The following is a 19,599-nucleotide window of genomic DNA, read 5'->3' as shown; positions in this document are numbered from 1 at the left end:
AAAGCAAGAAGAAAAAGATATTGTGGATGGGAGAACGGGAGGTGAAAGGTAGAGGGAAAGGTAGGAACAAAAAAGCGGCTGATTTTATAGACGAGCTACGAGATCTACGGCGGCCGCCTTTCCCTTGTCCGAGGGAGTTTAATAGAGGGTGAAACGTCCTCGAACTTGCACGAGTCCGCTTCCTTCGGATCGCTACCTCCTTCATCCCCATCGACGCGGTCATCGCCAATCTCGGATGTGGATTGCAGTAACGACGGGAAGGAACGGTTGAATTTCGAAAGGGGAATTACGTAATCTTCTGCTCTGCTTCTCGAGTGACAGCACACGATCCTAATCGGTTGCTTTTTCGTTCGATTTGCCACTATTTTCCTTCCTCGGTGACAATTCCTCGACTTCTTCGACTCTAATCTCGCGAGTTTATTCACGTGCAAAGACATTTTCCTTGCATTTTGATATAACGCGTGTGTCCAGTATAGTTGAAAAATTCTTAAATAGTCAGCATATGTTCGATATACAACGTAGAACTACACAGAGAATGTCGCGTCTCGGTACGAATTTCGATCGACGTAACGCGACCAATATTTTAGGAGACTCGTCGGTCGTTCCGCCGACGAAACCCGAGATTAGATCACGTCTAAACTTGTAAGCCTGGACAGAAGATCTCATCGGGCCATTTGTCGCGCTCCATCAGAACAGAATCGGCCGGATAGGCGCGCGATCGTAAAACGCGATTTAGTCTCGGGAAACGTCTCCATTTGAATAAACTCTGGCGTTCGCGTAAAAAGGATCTTTTGATGATCTCGTCGGGCGAGGACGTAAAACGCGATAGATTCCCTTTCGAAAAGCAGTGCCGGCCGTAAACTTTTCGACCCCGCAAAACATCGCCCTACGCGCGCTTATTTATTTTCCTTGCGAAACGCCGAATTACGATTCGTGCTTTATCAATTTACGAGTCGCGATAAAACACCGTTTTCGTATGTAAGCTTCCACTTTTCGTGTTTCGTATGTAGAGCTTTCAGAGGCTCTAAATCGAGTCACTCGAGTATCAAATCGGCCAGCTGTATTTTTTGAAAACGTCTTTGGTAATCGTATTAGAAACAGAGGATCTGATAGTCGTTTCTACCAATTTGATCACGTTAGTACGAGTTGCGTTAATACAAGTTACACAATTTATCTTTTCATTGCAACGATCTATGAATTTTGCTTCTACGTGGCATTGTTATTGCGTATATCGAGCTTAAAGAGCTTTCCAAGATTTATCGTCGACTTAAAGCGATAGTAGCCTAAATTCATTCACCTCCGTCTATTTCCCGATTCTCGACGAGATCTATCGCGATATCAGGAATCGTGCAAAGGTTTCCATTAATCGTCGGACTATTCACTGTTCTCGCGTGTCCTCCCCGAATCCGACTCTCGTACCCCGTCAAGCTACGTCACGCTTCGGCTACAATGTCGCTGGTAACCACTGCCTCGAACAGTAGTACCACCACCATCGTCCTCGCCGCCACCCTTCCACGTCCGATGGATCGTCGATAGGTATTTTAGGCTACAGTATATAATAGTACATACCTATAACAGGCTCGCGTGGTGCTCCCCAGTGGGGAGGACACGGGGTGGGAGCGAGAAGGAAAACGAAGAACAGCAGGTCTAGAGCGAGACAACCGACGGAAAAGGGAGAGGGGATCGATCGAATCGCCATTACAGCGAGTGAGTGCCGGGGTTGCTCGATGGAATCACGCCGCCGCTAGGGGTTTATTCTCCGTATATATTTGCCGGAGTATCACCCTCGACCCAGTAGGATGTCGCCCCCTATCCCGGAGGGTTCGATGCTCCGGCGCGCAGCCCGCGGCCAGGGGAATGAATCTAGGAAGGCCGTTTCTCTCTCTCTCTCTCTCTCTTCCTCCCTTCCTCTCTGTCTCTCTCTCTCTCTCTCTCACTCTCTGCCTCTGCCTCTGCCGCCCAGCACTTTGGTCTTGCCAAAATCTACGGGGAATTCGCACCCTCGACAAGATGCCACTTTTCGAGTGGAGTGGCTCGACTCGACAAATGTTGAACAATGGTTACGTTTTTACTATCGTTGCGGAGGATGAATTGTTGGTTTTAGGATAGAATCACGTGGAACGTCTTTGATTGAAATATGATTGGCCTTGGTGTGTTTGCTCGAGGCGTTAAATAGCGATTCGAGGCAGCGTTACGGCTGTAGCAGTGATTTATGTCAGTCGAATTAAATCGAGTTGATCTAAGGGTCAATTATTTCACGATATAGAGCACTTTTATATGTAAAGAGGAACGATTACAGAGTAGATCGAGGAAATCTAGCCGAACCTTAAAAGTTAAGTTTTCCCTGACGCTATAGTGACGTCGATTTACAAGGTACGATACTAATCTTCGCAGATATGGCGCCGGATACGACCTGGCGGCACGGCGGAAGAACGCGACGAGGGAGTCCACGGCAACGCTGAAAGCCTGGCTGAACGAGCACAAGAAGAACCCTTACCCGACCAAGGGTGAGAAGATCATGCTGGCGATCATCACGAAGATGACACTGACGCAGGTGTCCACTTGGTTCGCGAACGCGCGGCGGCGCCTCAAAAAGGAGAACAAAATGACTTGGGAACCGAAAAACAAGACCGACGACGACGATGACGCGGTTCTCACGGACTCGGAGGACAACAAGGAAAAGGACGATCTCGCGAGTGACACTCAAGGCGACAGAGTCGGAGAGGAGGCAAGGAGAGGCCTGGAGGAAAACGGTGAGTGACTTTTTTCCAGCTTTCTCTCGCACATAACGACGAAACAACGAGCGAACGAGGTAGATCCCAGCAACATAGGTTTATTCGGATAATTCTTTAGTTGCTACGTTAGAAACTAGCAGCAACGTCTAGTAGTATGCAACGAGTTTGATTATTATAATATATGCGAACGGTTCACCGTTGAATTTGAAAACATCGAAGCTCGGCTGACTCGAACAACCCTACCTTGTTATATTCCCAATTATTTGAAACAGCATGCCGAAGATAAAAATACATACTGGCCGTAAAAAGTTGAGGTCGAAGCCTCGTTTCACCGTACCTACGTGCCGGCAAGTTTAGTCGATAAGCTTGCACGCGTGTAACAGCACGAAACGCAATAATCCATGCAGTCGTGCATGCATTTGCCGCAAGAATGTTCGAAGAACAACCCGTGTCTCGAATCTCGGAAGAAGCACCGCCATTAGGGGCCAATTATCGATGTTCCGATGTACGGTGTACACAATAGGTCGGAGTCGGCTGCGCGGTTGCGCGGTCGAGGGTGAACCAGGCCGCGAAGCGTACCGATCTCTTCGAGGAATGTCGGTAGCGTGTAGCGTTCGCGTGACTAGTTTCCCCGATATCGAGTGGCCATCGGTCGCCGTTTCTGATATTGCGCAAGCATCCATTCCGCGCACAATAACCGTACGCGACCTCACCCTGCATGGATCGCGCGCCATTCACGGAGATCGGCGACGAGATCCTTGCGGACGGCGAACGTTTCTAGGGAGAACGGAGCCTCTCTGATCCTCTCGAGTCCCGCTACGATTTACGATAAATGCCACTTCTCTCTATTGGATTCGAGAAGCGTATGAGTTTCTTCTTGTTCGAGTACTCTTCGTTCTTGTTTGGAAATTGTACGCTGTTTTGGAGAGTCCGTTGCGGAGAAACTATGCGATTTTATGGCATTGCTGACGCTATAATATTTACATATATCTCTAGAGGTGTTTATATTTCCTTGCATATTACGCGTTCAAATAGGCTTTACATATTTTTACGTATTATACGTACACTGAGCATTTTTGCGATTAATTATCAATATGCCTTCTTTTACACCTACGTATTCGTAAATATCGTGCTATACATAGATGTCCATGATTTCTATCTTTACGCCGTCCGTAGATTTCTAGAAAATATCGACAGACATTGCCTAGAATCTTGGACTTCTCTCCTGTTTTCCAGTCTACACGTCCCTCTTTAAAATTCCTCCTACACCATCTCCCTATCGGATCGTGCAAATCCCAGTACCACGCTTTCAAGCCACGTAACGTCGATGCAAGAAGCAGGTCGTTTCGAGTCGGTCGAGTTTCAAAGTCGCGTAGCACGAGTCGTTTGTCCCGGACAGCCTGTAAATTCAATTACCAAACTGGAGTTTCTCAGCGTCGCTGAAATCGTCGGACGAGCGAGCGAGATCCAGTCGTTTCTATTCGCCCCTTGGCGTCGTTCGGCCGTCGCTCGGCTCGATAGGCTACTTATTCAGGCATTTTGCCCAACGGCCGGAAACGGTGAGTTAGAAATTCGCTGCGAAACCGGCCGTGTGTCGGGCTCTATATCGCGGAGGCGGACATAATGGTTCACATGTGGGTAAACACAGTGACGGGTTGCGGGTTGCCGCGCAAAGAGATTAATGGCCTTCGGTTTGGTCCCCTGGTGGACCGGCGGCCGGATTCGTCGGTGTTGGTAGGATCGCGCGCGTATACGCTTGACATACACGCGCATACAAACACACGTATACACGTATACGTTGAACGATACGCGTACACTTTCACCGTGCACAGCGTCATGTACAGAATACGTACCTGTACGTGTAGGTACGTACAGGTTGGCGCTCGATTTGGCGCGCGCGCGCGCACACGTTCGTCTCCCTAAGCGTGGCTCTGTGAGTGAGAGGCGGAGGGTGCGCCCGGGCTGAGTAGCCATCCGTAGGACCATATACACTCTGTGCCACAGGGTCCATGTATATACAGAGTGTATATAGATACACGGAGAGTGGTGGTTTGAGGCACGGTGATGTATCGGCGCCCGCGGCGAGACGAATGGTACGGACCCTCCTATGGCCACCATTACCCCACCGCACATTGGCCAATATCGGTCCTCTCTGTTCCTCGCGTCCTCATCCTCTCTGCCTCGTCGCTTGTCCTCTGTCTGCCGCCCTTTACTTTGTCCCTCTCGCGCTCGTTCTCTCCAGTTCTCACTGGCTCTCGGCCCAGCTCTCTTCGATTCGGGACATTTAGGCGTTGCGTTGTCGAGCCGCGTCACGCGCGTCCCGTGATGCGTCGTAATTTTAAAGGACCACGCAGGAAACAAGCCCACCGAAAATTCGCCGAGAAAGAACGGAGTCCGTACGAAAGCGATTTGTTTTCTATTCCCAACTCGCTCCTTCCAGTCCACGGTGATTTGTGTTCGCGTATGAATATATTCAACCTTTCCACCGTTTTGCTTCTCGGGAATATTGACAGCGAAGGAGTCGTCGGATGAAACGTTGGAAACGTGGAACGTATTCGGTCGTGCGTTATAACTTGCCCGTTCCACGCCTATGAATGTCGAAAGCGGTTTCCGTATCGCTGGCCCTTGAATACGGTAGAGGATATGGCGTGTACCGGGTCGAACGAGACGGCCGCAAGGTTTGCCAGGAAGTTTGCTAAATTCAAGAGAGCCCTCATGAATTTCCATGCCAAACGTCGAAGGGAAAAGGTCACTCGAGAGTACGAGCGGGAGGGCTGCTACAGTCTGGCCTTGTTGTAAGATACTCTCCACGAGTGGTCCACTCGATTTTTTTTTTTCAAGTACGTCAACAGCAACAGGCTATCTCTATCATCGTCGGTAAATTTCGATACTGTCGTCTGTCGAAGCACGGTTACGATTTCCGTCGTGAATGTAAAAATTATAAAATAGAATCGATGACGTGGTTTGTCCTGTCCGAGGTACAGTGTCGGACAATGCGAAGATTACGAGATTAAGGACTGATAAAAGGGGGTCAAAAGTTAAAGAGCCACTTGTGGACTCGACGGTGGTATCTATTTAGTTGGTCCATAAGGTTCCCTTTATAAGGGGGCGCGTACGCACCCTAATCTCTCTGTTTCTCCGTATCTCTGTTCCTCTCTGTCTTGCTGTGCCAGCCATCTATCCGTCCATTTCTGTTTCCCTGGCGCGGGGGTTGCGGCCCCTTCTAGCTTGGGAATTATCGCTTGACGACCCATCAAGTAAACCCTCTGCCGACTCATTCGAACCTCTTAATGAAATTCTCACCCCTGACTGACTGGCTGGCTTGGCTCGATGGTTGGTTGGCTGGCTATTGGCTGGCTAGCTAGCTGGCAGACGCTTGGGACGATCCTAGAGTGCCCTGAGAGAGACTCGCGAGAGTAAAAGAGAGGAAGATACGAAGGAGAGGCAGAGGAAAAGGGAAAAAGGATACAGCTTCCCTATTTTCTCTCCCGGTGTTCTCCCTGCCTCGAGGGGGAACTAAAATCTCTCGCGCCTCAAAGTGGTTGAAGGCTTCGCTCCCTTTTTTTCACAGCATCCCTTACAGCTTAACCGTATAAGGGGTTCAAGGGAGGCTTCGATACGTTTCCCCCGGCGTCGTCGACCCTTCACTACCCAGGGAGCCCGATATATGTATATACCGTCCGACTCGCGTAGATCTCACTTTCACACCAGGGATTATAAACCATTAATTCTGACATTGCGTGCAGGCCAAATAACGAGAGGAAGGGGCGAGCTCGTAATGCGATACCGTTAACCCTACTAAATTTTCTATCAGTTCCGTGGAAAATGTTTTCCATCTTACTCTTTTTCCTTACCTTTTCTTTCTATCCTGTGTATTATATCGCGGACAAAGAGAAGAAGAAGGAGAAGAGAGGGGAATTTTACGAGCTATTAAGTTGGCTTTTATTCGTTATATACTTACCACTCGAGGTATTCGCGTTTATGACCGGTAGGGAACTTTTTCCTTGATCACGAGACGATGCACGGCCCAGCGTCGACCATCGAAGCTCAACGGCCAATTTACTAAATTGACGCGCGCCGCTCTGTTTGCAGAACCGATGAGGCACGTGAAAGCGGAGCACTTGCAGCACGACAAGGACCTGGACGAGGAGGACGACCTCGATCTCGAGGAGGACCCCCGACGAGGAGAGCATCCCTTTCACCATGCGATGCAGCACCATCATCATCATCATCAAGGATACGCCGGGGAGGACCATCTCAAGGACGAGGGTATCAAGTCAGACTGCAGCGCGGCCGGCGTACCAATCCCTGCGACTAAACCGAAAATCTGGTCACTGGCGGACACAGCAGCGAGCAAGACTCCACCGCCTCTCACGCATCCTCACCATCAACAGTATCATCATCTCCATCACCAACAACACTACGGACAGCAGCAGCACCACCTGTCCAATCAGGCTCATCACCATCATTCGCAGCAGCCTTGGCTAGGTGGTTCCGGTGGTAGTGGTGGAGGTGGCGCCGGGGGTGGAGGTGGAAACCTGAGCTCGTTCGCGTTACCCTCGTCGGCGTCGATGAGTCCCTCAGCAGCCGCGACCGCGCCGTATTCGAGCGCGGCGACGAGATACGGCGGTTTTCTCTCGTCCTCGTCCGGAGGACAGCTCCATTACAACCCCAATTCCTCGTCAGGATCGAGCTCGAGCGCGTCCTCCTCGGCGGCGGCGGGGTTTCCCGAGGTTGGTACGGACACTCCACCCCAAACACCGCCCAACATGAAGGTGGCTACACCGAATGGAGTGATCCAGGCACCACCGGGCGGTTACTGCACTGGTGGCAACAGCAACGCAACGACCAACGGTAATCCGAATCCGTACGGGCCGAGTCATCCGGCTGCCGGCGGCTATTTGTCGACCAGTTCCGGTTCGGCCAGCAGCGGTTCCTCCTTCAGCTCCAGATTACAGGCATCGCCTCATAAGGATTTCTCGCCGGCGGGACAGAACTCCATTCTGCACCAGCATCAGACCACTGCCAGCTTACCGCCCACGGAGGCCACCACTGCGTTCAAACCGTTCTACAAGGGGTAGGTGGACCAACCTCGTTTCCAACCTTGATAGTTCGATCCACGCAGACACCGCGTGTATAAACCACCGTGGTATAGAAATAGGAACAGGGCTAACGTTCGAAATCAACTGTTACAGCTCGCAGTCCATGGGTAGCGGATTCGTATCGCCGGTCTAAGGCACCTTGGGTCGATTCCAGATCACCGTCGCGATCCTCCAGGTGAGTGGAACCTCTCCGCTCTCTTTGTCGCCCGGCTAAAGCCTCGATTTTTTGCCACTTAACGAACCAGATCTTCCGATCTCTCTCGAACCTACGCCGTATGCCTGGATCGCCTTAGGGCAACGTCGCGTCGTCGGATAGAATTCCTGATATACGTGTCGTCGCGTCGAGAACATATCACGAAAGAATCACTGTACGGTCAGAGTGAAAAAACACCTCGTATGCCGATGTCTACAGAGGGGACTCGATGACAAATCATAAGTACATTGACGACGCTAATCGCGTGCCGCGTGTACCACCACGAGGTGCGATCGCAATAATTCATTTCGCGAACGAGAAGCGGGAAACGCGTGGATGCACGGCAGAGAGGACGGCTGTCACGGTACACTGGCGCGTAATAGATTTGCAAATCGGCGGAATGGAGTATCTCGTCGCGAGAGCTTTTCGCGGTACGTGGTCGCGAAAATCGATAAGAAATTAATATTGGATGCTGTCAATGGGTCGTTAGGGTTGGCCTTTCGATTGTTTAAATAATAATGAGCATTGAGTATCGAGCCGGGCTCGGTCGGTGAACGGATCGGGAGAGTACGAGCGGGAAGCGGAGAAAGAAAACGGGAGAGGAGAGAGGCTATCGCCACCTCCTTGACAGTGACAAATGGACGGAGATTTCAATCAGTGAATGGAATCACCACTGGCTGGCCGCGTCTTTCTCGCGCGCGCAACCCATCGCGTTATGGCCACGCTCTTCCGAGCTTGTTTGCCTGTGTGTAAAGTAGCGTGTGTACGTTTGTGTGCCGTAGAACACACCGCACTCTCTACCGGGCACACCTCAACCTGTCGCGTTGCTGACTGAACGACCGACCGCACGGTCCTCTCGCGTACTATGTATCCTCTCACAGAGTGGAACGCGCCGCACTCGAATTCGCTGGAATAAGACGCGCAGCATTTCGAGAACGTGGAACGTGGCGAGGTCACGATGATACTCGGTTGATGGATCTCTGGCTTTCGGGAGTGGCTTTGGGAAAGCGGTGCGGTTTCCTCTTCTTGATTAATTCTTGGGAGGATAGTCCCAGTTGATATGCAAATTCGTTTGTCTTTATCGTTGATTGGGAGTTCGTTCTATTTAGAAAGAGGGTATGAAAGCGTATTTAATCGAATAATATTGGATCGCAATGACACCATTAGGTCTTCAGTAGCAACGAAAACGATGGGTTTGTTAATCTTTCAATGAATTCGAAACCACGTAGCGGTTTCGTTAGAAACCAGTCCTGGAACGATCAAGTCACTTATCTGTCGTCTTCTGCTATGATTCGTCGCTTTCTTCGTCCGCGTATCGTAGATAAATAAGAAACGCTGAAATTAGGCAGATATACCTATCTACCTTCGCTATCGGTATCTTTCAACGACCCGTTAATAGAAAGAAGAGATAGAAAAGTAGTCGACCAAGTAGTTAATCGGCTGCGAGATATCGCGGCTTCATACCACTCGCGACAATGTAAAAAAAGAAGGAGAACGAGATTCGTCGCCAAGTCTCTTTCCTACTCCGATTTTTTTCTGGCTTCTTTCGTCGCGTATTTCGAAGGCATCGCTGGTTTCAAGGTTATCTGATTCGTCGATGTTGTAAACACATCGGGACCAGTTTTTTCAAACAAGAAGCAAGGAGCAACGAAGAAGAAACGGGAAGGACAAGACAGGCCATTACAGATCCGAATCACGGTTCGAAAGAAACAATCAAACACCGTTCGATGAAAATGCCTGTTGTTCGTCGACACTTTGATAATTCTGGCATCGTGAAGAATCAAGAGTCGTTTGCAAACATCAGGCGTATCAATTAGCGTCGCGTCGTTCGTTTGGTTGGAAACGAGCAACTTTCCCGCATTATTCACCGGGATAGAGACGGCTACGACGACGACGAAACGCCGAACGAGGATCAACTCGAGACACGACTAGGCGAAGGTGCAACGAGGAGGACGATCTCGTCTTCTCTTCTTCGTCTTCTGTTCGTAGCTCGACCGACCGAAACAAGCGGAGGAAGAAAGAGAAGGAAGGTTAACGGAACGCGGAGGAACGGAGAATCAGAGAGAAAGAGACGCTACCTTCGAAAGGAACCGGGTGTTAGCCGGTACTCTTATCGCGTGGCGATCTGATCCTAATTTATAGCCGCGTCCCAAATAAACTAGTTTTCGCTGTCGTCACCTCGGTCCTCTCTCCTCATTTCCTCTCCTCTGGGCCTGTGTATGGACCAAGGAACATTTGGGGCCTCGTGGCGTCTGGACGCTTATAACTCTCCTCTCTCGCGTCCAAAACACCGAACTCTCCCTCCTGGACCCTCTCTCCTCCTTCTCAGCTCTTCTCAAACCTGTGCTCAACCTGCGAGCTATGGCTACAGGCAGCCAGGTATACGTATAAGCTCCAGATCGTACGAGAGAGTGCCCCTTGTTGCACCTACCTGCCGGACCTGTGTGTTTCTTTTTTTCGGTTCTGCTGTTCCTCTCGACGAACCAGCGCAGCGACGGAAAACGAAGGAAGAAAAGAGAGATCGGAGCTTAAATGGCGCCGCGTGGAACGAAGAAGAAAAACACCTTCGACACCCGTGGCCTATAATTGCCAATTAGCCCGGGGATATTTAATTGCCATTAGGCTGGGTGGTGAACTCCCGATCTGGGTCCGGCGATCGCTCTTCCTGATCTCAACCGAGCAACACCGACCGCGATATTTACACGATCGCGCCGGATCTGCATAAAATTCGCGACCACCAGCCGTACCGTCGACGGTACGTTGTCTACGTTGCCTCCGCGAACGCGACAGGATAGCCGATCTTTTTAACAGCTACGAGATTCCGGTAGGATTCAGGTGTCTCCTCGATAAATCCTACCGGGACGTCGCGTCGTCGCGATTCCTCCGCCCCTTCTCCGTGTTGTCCACGATCCTCGCGAGAAACCGCCACCGCGCAGTTTCTTCTTTCCTCCTTCTTCTTTCCTCTTCGTCTCGATGAGAGGCCATCGCCGCGTTTCTGGAATTCCCGGCAGGCGTTTCACCGCCTGGTCGCCTCCGAGACCGCGTCCTTCTTTGTCCTCGACCCCCATTTTTACCCTGGATCCACCGATGGACGCGCGATCGCGGCTCTCGGCTTTATTACACCGCAACGTAGATCGTGAGATCCTCAGGGTCGAAACGGTAGCCCGGATTTACGTCTCGACCTCCGGTCCTCGGGTCCAGCTTGCTACCTGAGTAACCGGAGAACCTGCTAAAACCTCCCCAACCTGGTCGTTCCTCTTCCACCAGAATCGTTCTGGACATTTGCAAATTCGTGCTCGCCACGGGGAACGAGTTATCGCTAAGTAAACGCGTTTGATCGAACGAACTCGTCGAACGTTTCACGTCGAACATCCTTCGAGTATCAAGATGGAGAGTTCGTTGTTTTCCGCTCTCCTAAAAGGACACGTTACCCGTGATGGAACAGCCCGTGGTCGAGATTCCGTCGAAGAAAACTAGCTGCGCTGTTTTTCCTCGTAGCTTATCGGTATAATTTCTAATTACCTCGCTCCGCCGCCAATTAATCGCGTACGATCTGCCCGGAAAATGGGCCTGCCACCGGTCGTTAATACAGTCGTTCGGCGCAGTCGAGTGTTGTAATTATACAATTAAACATGGAGCAACAACGTTGTGTCCGCTCAGATCCTAGACCCAGAACGTATTATCAACGGTACGTCGGCACGATCTCGCGGAAAACACGTCGTGGTCGCGTCCGGTAATTTCGACGGGTCTAATGCGCGATCGTACGAGGATCAATTTTATAATCATCGTAATTTCACGCTCGTTCCCGTCGCGGCATGCAAACAACACCGACTCGTACGACAGATAACGCGATGACGCTGTAATTAATCCTGCTTCTCCATCGAATTCAGCCCTCCTTTCCTCCTTTTCAAAGCGTTGATTATGTTAAAGCGCGACGTCCGTTCGAAATTCAGCCGTTATCGTGTCAGCGGATCGCTCTCATCTGATTTCTTGTCGGTTTCTCGTCTTCGTGGTTGGCGCACGTGTCGATTTCACGAGATGCTCACCGTGACCTTCCCCGTTCGCGTGAAATTACGACGTCGCGTTGGATGTTGTCTCGGAGGCTGGAGATCATCGTCGCGATTACGCGTAAATTACCGTCACGGAGCCTCCGCGCCAGCCCGAGAGGAACGTTCTCTCCGTGTCTCTCTGTGAGATCTTAATCCGGCTTATCCCGGGATCTTGCTCCGCTATCGGGAATGAAAGAGGATGCTCTGACGCGAAAATGGACAAAATTCGCAAACGATGCGTGTCACGCTCTTTGTTCGTGAATCTTTTCGTATTAGAACGGTGGACATCGTAGGTGTCGAAGGATATTTGTTGCTGTACAATTCCATAAATCGATACGGTCAGTCACGCTACTCTGTCCTGTTTTTCATTCGTACAGGTATACTTGCTTAATTGATCCAATTCTTAGCACTAAACGTGATAGAAAGAGAAAATATGTACATGTTTACACTGCACATCAAGGTAGTTACTTGAAATTAGGTTTTCGACGTAATTTCCATCTTCCAGTTTCGACGAAATAGAAACACATAATATCCAGCAATATTTCGTATACTTCGTGTCAACCGAAAAATCTATCCCATTAATTAGCGCAATAGTATCAAACCGAGCGTTTCGTTCTCAATGTGGAGAGATTCTCAGGTCGATAGCGGATTCATCTCGTTAGCATGGCTTTCTCTAAATCCAGCTGCTCGGTAGATAGGTTGTGCAACGTTTGCGTCGCGCAACCTACCTCCGACGAAGAAAAATCCCCGACAGATTAAACGACTTTAATTCGCTCGTTGACAGTGTGAAATTCGGGTGTCGAAAAAATGGGGAATACGTTTGTGAGGTTCGGCCGGGTAGAGAGGTTAACCGCGAACCGCGTTTCGTAATGTCGTTTTTCGTGTCGAAGATAATGGAGAACGGATAAACAGGTTTCTTGCGCTGGAAGGTAGTGGAAGTGGGGGAGTCGTATTAAAAGCTTCGCAATTACGAGAAGCCGATAGCAGAAATGACTGTTCCGTTTTGGAGGCTTGGGTATCGATTTCGTTCAGGTGAGATTCCGCTTTTAGAAAGGCGAGCTCGCGTGAAAGCCGGATTTTCATGGCGCTTCTTCCACACGGAGCATCGCCGAGGTGCACGCGTACGTAAGCTCCTTGTCGCGTCGATTCACCGGCAAACCGGTGTTCATGAATATTCCCCGACTCGATCCTGGACACTCTGTCGTTTGAATAAACGAACCAAACTTGCAGACTCTACATCGTGTCCGATGAATTTCATATAGATGAAAAATACATGCACCGCTGGGTCCCTTTGAGCGAAGGAACAACGTGGCAGCGCGTGTCTTTATTGAACGAACAAAGTGAAACAAGAAGTGCGAGAGGGGAAAAGGTTGGTTTTGAATATATAGAGGTAAATATATGGAAGAAAGGCGTAGCCTTGTACAAGAGCGGCGCTTGTAGATTGATAGGAACGTTACGACATATTACTTACATTAATTTCAATCGTATTGCGAATAATAGATATACTACTTCAGAAAAATGTTAGAGAAGCTACGTGTTGATAAATAGTTCGTTCCATATACCTAACTATGCCTGCCATCAAACTGAGCTAATTCTCTTCCACGCTTCAAAGTACACGAATACTGGACTCGTATCCGACAGATAGCGCGGAGTAATAATCTCAGAAAGAGACAAATACGTAGTCTAACAGACCTCGCACTAATCACCCCGCAATTACTTGCTTCGTCGTTCCTGGACGGCCTTCCACGCGTTGCCGAGCGAATTTCCAAGAGAACCACACAACGAGTCGCCGTGATGGACGGATGGCCGAGAGAGTTCCGTGTAAAAAGTCCTACGAAGGTTGGATACACGCGAGAAAGCGCGTTTAAACGTGGTCGGATCTCCTCGAACGACTTGTCGCGTAATCGCGCGGCATTTGTCATCCGGTTTCGCGTCATTTCGGTTTACGCGCTCGGCGATGAACCGGAGAACGAGCAACGGAATAAAGAGAGACGCGGCCGCTGCGACAGATAGCCCGTGGCGCTTTGAAATATTTGTCGGACGCCATCGGCCACTGTCACACCTTTGAAACGTTCAACAAATGGCTACACAGCGTCTCGTTTAATCGATCGTGAAAAATTTCCGCGACGCCGTACGTACGTATAGCAGGTTCCACTAATTGTTTTAATCGAGGAAACGCTTCGACGATCCGTCGTGCAATCGTACTTCTCGTTTTGTGCATCGTGTTGTTGCAAATCAGATCGGATTGCTCGGGTTGCTCGAGGTCGTTGAGACGCGATACCTCTACCGTGCTACCTGTCTACTTTGTAATTTTGTGGTCTCCTTTAACTTAACATCGATGGGTAGACGCAACTAAACGAATTATTAGCCTCTTGCTTTATGATCTTTTCAGTAGCTACGTATAATCGATCATAAGCGTTAGCTACTCGTTTAACTGCTCGTTTAATTACTCGTTAAGTACGTGCTTGCGCGCCAACTGTTCATTATCTAACGATACACCGTATCAAATGTAAAACGTTGAAGCGTTATATAATAGTTAATATTAATTTATAGCGATCCGTGGAATGTGAAATTCTATTAAAGAAAATGGTAATTCGCGTGACGAGCGTAACTAGATATTGCAAGGCGAAGGATTAATTTAGTTGAAGTTTCGCGTAAAGTTGAAGGAATTCGAAAGTCCACAGAAATGGTAGTAAAGTTTTTCGCGTCGATGGAAAAAATGCTGTGGCGTATATCGCCCCCGTTTCAAGTATCCATAACCGAGAAGCGACGGCATTCCATCCGGAGCGTGCAGAGATTCTCCACGCTTGGAGGCGGAGGCCTGTATCGGCCACGGTGATCGCGGCAGCGCACGTACACGAAGTCGTTCGCTAGGTGAGACACTGTAATCGCGTATCGATAGTCCCATGCTGTGTAAAACGTCGATCCGTAGCGACGTTGGCATACGTAACGCTCCGTTAACGGCCCTGATATATTCCAGACGTTTTTCCACCGCATTCACGTTCCCCTCATTTCCATCGCGAAGCTTATTTTCGCATCCTTCTACCGTAGAATGTGTACAGTGGTACATCCATATATTCCTTCGATGTTTGTTGCCATTATCGTCTATTGCTCTCATTTTCGTTGAACGATCAAAGTCTATTGCAAAAAGACTATATAAGAGATGTTTATTCCGTTAAATAACCAGTTCAATCAATTTCGAAACGATGGGAAGATATATTAAGCGAATCATTGGAATTCTCTGTCGTAGCCACGATGTTAAAAAACAGAATCCGATAATACAAATTGATGGGAAAAAATCGCAAGAAAAAAGCCGCATCGTCGTTAATTTTCTGATTATAAAAGTCTCTAATTAAAGAACGACACGGTTAACGGGTTGACCTGTGCCGTACACCATCGCAGGTAAATGAGACATTTTTTCCAATCGTTCGCGAGACTCCTGCGGCGATTCTCTATCGCGTATCGTATCAACGTTTAACAGAGAGATGCGAACTATAGATATAGATCAAACAATCAAGGCGATATAATTGCGAAGGTTTCGCGAATCTTCCGAGAGTCGGGTCGTTGACAGATCGAACGAGGTGATTCTTGGATGCCGAAACGTCTGGAATAGCGCGGCTGTGATTTCGCCTGATAATCGAATGCCAGCGATTTTCGGTATTCGAGCGTGGAACCACGATCGGAATGTACTTGGGAGCTGTCGTTACGTATGCAAATTCGTCGAAACGGGGTAGAGGATAGACGTTCGTTCGAGGAATTCTTACGTAACGACGGAGGAAGACATAGGACTTGAATTACTACGTTTTATATAGCGTTTTCTACGTCTTCGTTTAATTAATTTTCTATACGACTTTTGATCATCGAAGATTTAGAAGGAGGTTATTTTCGAATCTATCTTCGTAAATCGATTATCAAGTACACGGAACAACATCACGAACATCTATTAACGCCGATACAACCAATCTCGAATCTAGACGCAAATAGATAATTGTAATAAAAATTGATACGATAAAAATAAAACAGATATCCGATCAAATTATCCCTAATCAAATTTCGATCTTAATAAAAGTCAACGTTAATCTTGTTAAAAGCACATACATGTTCGTCGTAACGCTTGTAACAACAAAAAGAAGACAGATAGTTTCAGCATAAAACACTTGCCGTCTATGAATTAAAAAACGATTTACCTTCTCCATATCGCCATTAAACTCAATAAATGGAATCTATGTTTAGCTCTCGCGAACAACCATTTCTTTACCATTAAATCTGCCACTTTTCCCCGCATAAACGTCTCGATGTCCAGATATTTTTGAACGTAGATGCCATTTAGCCGTCGCGATGAAACGCCTCTGACGCTGGAGGTCAGATACTCTCGGTGATAATCCCGTTAATCAGACTGCGACGATAACAGCAGGCAGAAGCGCCACACACGGAACCGGTACGCCGTGTGACGAGCCACGTTAGCGACGTTCCATTTGCAGCAGCGTGTCGCGAAACGGGAAGAAGGTAGAGAAGCGGCTCGATATCGGTCTTGACGATCGTTGTGTGCGAGAGCATCGCTCGTCTACCAGGTGAGACGCATGGTAATCGCGTATCGATAGCCAGCCACGACGTACATTGCTCCGATCTACCGCAACGCCGACGTGTATTGCAGCTCGCTAATAGTTAACTATGATCTTACAAGCAGTTTACATCCAGCTCATCTGGCCGCGGTTGCGAAAACCTACGGACTTCGCCTTCCAACCGAACGTGAAGGGATGAAGTTACGTCCATTCTTCGAATTAAATACAACAACGAACATCTCAAAGTTCGATTTATTAATATTATCATAAATTAGGTGCAACAGTTAATTGTAAAGTTTAATTTATATTGCGTCAAGCTGTATATTTCCACAGAGATTAGAAGGGGGAGGGGGCGACTTGTTACCTAAAATTCCAATTTTTCTGTCGAATGATACGAACGGCAGAAGCCACACGATCGCTAGCTATACTAATGGAAAATTCGTGACAGGATTCGTGGACGCAGGATTACGGCGTAATAATAACCGCACAGAGCGGACGCAACTCGATGGCGGTATAACCTCTGCCGTAATAGTCCGGTTACGAGCATGCAAACGATATTTTCGTAAATCTTATACCGGTGGCAACCACAGACTGGTTAACCTGTGTAGTCGTACGCGACCGTCTAATTGCGAGAGTCGCGATTATCGTCGTTATCGAGCTCGCCTACTCGTTGAGATCCAAGAACGATTTTAGAGGCTGACCCCTGATCGCGAATAGATAACCAATCGCCGTCCAACTCTGGCGGTGTTTCCTTTTAGCTAAGGCGAATTTTACCGTGCTTAGGTGGTATTCGTTGAGTTTTCGTGAATCCTGATAACTATTTCGCAAATTATCTGAACCCGTGAACACGCTTTTTGATATAAATAATAGGTTTATAAAGTATCGTGCGAAAGAGGTTTTATTAGAACGAGTTCGAAATACTGGAAATTTTCAAATATTCACTCTTCAGCATAGTATCCTTTCTTACGTTGAACGCCGTTTGTTTCTTATCGCCGGCAAGTCTACAAAAAGATAGGAAATAAATATATCACTCGTCGTACATGATTACACGCGTCACTCAATCTCAATCGGTCATTTGTCATTGTACGATCACAGATACATGCTACAAAATTTATTTCAACAGTTCTCGATATTTCTAACCCTGTGAAAAAATCCTAATCGATAACACCCCAAGCGAACACCCAAAACGAAAGAACACGGCGACTTGCACTTAAGACCGTCCTCGTCTCTCTGTTGCAGGATTAAACGAAGAACGCAAGGGCCCGCGACACTGGACTGTAAGTACGCGCCGCTGAGAGGTTCTGGGATTTACCAGCGTGATTTCCAAGAGGAAAGGTGGTGGAACTAGAAAGAAATAGACAAAGAAACGCGCGGGAGAAGAAGCAGAGGGAGCGAAAAGCCGCTGGATACAAAAAAAAGCGATAAAAGAGATATCTTTTGAAAGGAAGAAATGGAGCACGGAGGTTCGTCCTTGAGATACATACATCGTGCTTGTGGCGTGCAAAGTGCGACTGCGAAAAACGAATGGACTTGGCTGTGGCGCGCGTGCACGAGCCAATCGTTTCGGCTTAGAGAAGATTTAGAAATTACGAGAATTACGTCAAAGTGCCTGCTTACGCACTAATACGTAAAGCAAGAGGATGTCATCGCGAGAGAACAGATAGTCGCGAAGGGAAGACGCGCACTGAATCGCACGTGTGTGACATTTGATGGAAGTTTGGCGAGAAACGCTATCTCTTTGGACGAAACAGGATGGTATTCGTCCTTCGTCGAGCAGCAGTCGAAAAGAGTTCGATGCGCGAAACATCGTCCAAGTTACCTCGTTTCACGCGTTCGACGATTCCTTAGTCAACCAATTGTTCATCGTCGATCGTTCCGCGTGTTTAACTGGTCTCCGATTCTGTAAATAAAGAGATCGTCGTACAATCGTACGCGAGATTCGTTTAAAACTTAAATAAACCGGTAACGCGTCGAATATCGTTTGTTTTGTATATAAATCGCGGATGGAGGAACAAGCTGATCGGTTCAGGATATTTCTCGTTCCTCGTTCATCTGCATCTGTTCATCAGCGGATCTTGTCGATTCCAGGAGTCAAAAGAACCCGCAAACCACACGGGCAACGTGCAAAGTAGCAGCCATTTCAGGTTAACCCATATAGTTCACGCGAAAACTCGCTTGGGGAAGTCCTGTTGCGATCATAGATCGGTCCATTCATAGTTGAACTCGTTGAGATTTTTCAACGTTTGACCAATGAGAAATCGTTGGAATCACGAACGATCGAAAAACGAGCAACCCCTGCATAAAGTCGGTTCTCCGTACCTTCGACATAACACGACTCGCGTAATGGCAGCCTCGTCCGTCGAGGATGTCCGCAAAGAAGAGGCGAAAGGAGAAGATGAAGCCGGATCGTACAGGCGCTACTCTATCCTTAATCTACCAGTAACTCTTTAATTAAACTCCCGATGGAATATTCTCGTGTACACGAATACGCCGCCGCGCCGTTCACATGGACAGAACGCTAATAGTGGAGCACAGATTTGCCTTAAATCTGGATCTTTGAAAAATTCGTCGAAGTGTAGTCGAATCCAGCGTATATCGGTATACATGTTGGCGCGGTTGAAAAATCGACGGATAGCGGAAGTAACTTTAAAAGTGGAGAACGCGGCCGCGTGTGTAGTATCCGCGTGATATCGTCGTCGATGGACGCTGCGCTATCCACGAAGGATGGATATTACGGTGAGATTTAAAGAGGAAAAGAACGGTAACAGCAGCGGTAAACTAATTAAGAGTAAAAATTCGTCCTTTTTCCGCGCGGGCACTGTGCACTCGTGATCCATGAAGGACTTCCGGTTTCCTGCGGCCGCGGCGCGCGCACCACGAGAATTCGACGATGCGATACCGTGTCTACTTTTAATTAGCATCGTACTTTGTCCTCGTTACTTTCAACCGTCTCTCTGT

At 48.5% G+C, this 19,599-nt stretch overlaps 1 protein-coding gene across 2 annotated transcripts in view; it reads left to right on the top strand.

The window, feature by feature from the left end:
* The window catches only part of LOC117235112 (homeobox protein caupolican-like), a 74,086-nt gene extending 55,166 nt beyond the window's left edge, over positions 1-18,920 (top strand). For both annotated transcript variants that reach the window (XM_033496845.1, XM_033496846.1), the window contains exons 4-7: positions 2,395-2,753; positions 6,828-7,812; positions 7,931-8,012; positions 17,881-18,920. In XM_033496845.1, the coding sequence (XP_033352736.1) occupies positions 2,395-2,753; positions 6,828-7,812; positions 7,931-7,970 (1,384 nt within the window). In that variant the 3' untranslated portion in view covers positions 7,971-8,012; positions 17,881-18,920. The remainder of the gene's footprint in view (positions 1-2,394; positions 2,754-6,827; positions 7,813-7,930; positions 8,013-17,880) is intronic.
* The last annotated feature ends 679 nt before the right edge of the window (positions 18,921-19,599 follow it).

This window comes from Bombus vosnesenskii, unplaced genomic scaffold, assembly GCF_011952255.1.
Source record: "Bombus vosnesenskii isolate JDL3184/JDL3185 unplaced genomic scaffold, Bvos_JDL3184-5_v1.1 scf7180000013314, whole genome shotgun sequence".
NCBI lineage: Eukaryota > Metazoa > Arthropoda > Insecta > Hymenoptera > Apidae > Bombus > Bombus vosnesenskii.
Note: the sequence above shows the minus strand (reverse complement) of the source record. Positions and strands in the feature narration are given on the sequence as shown.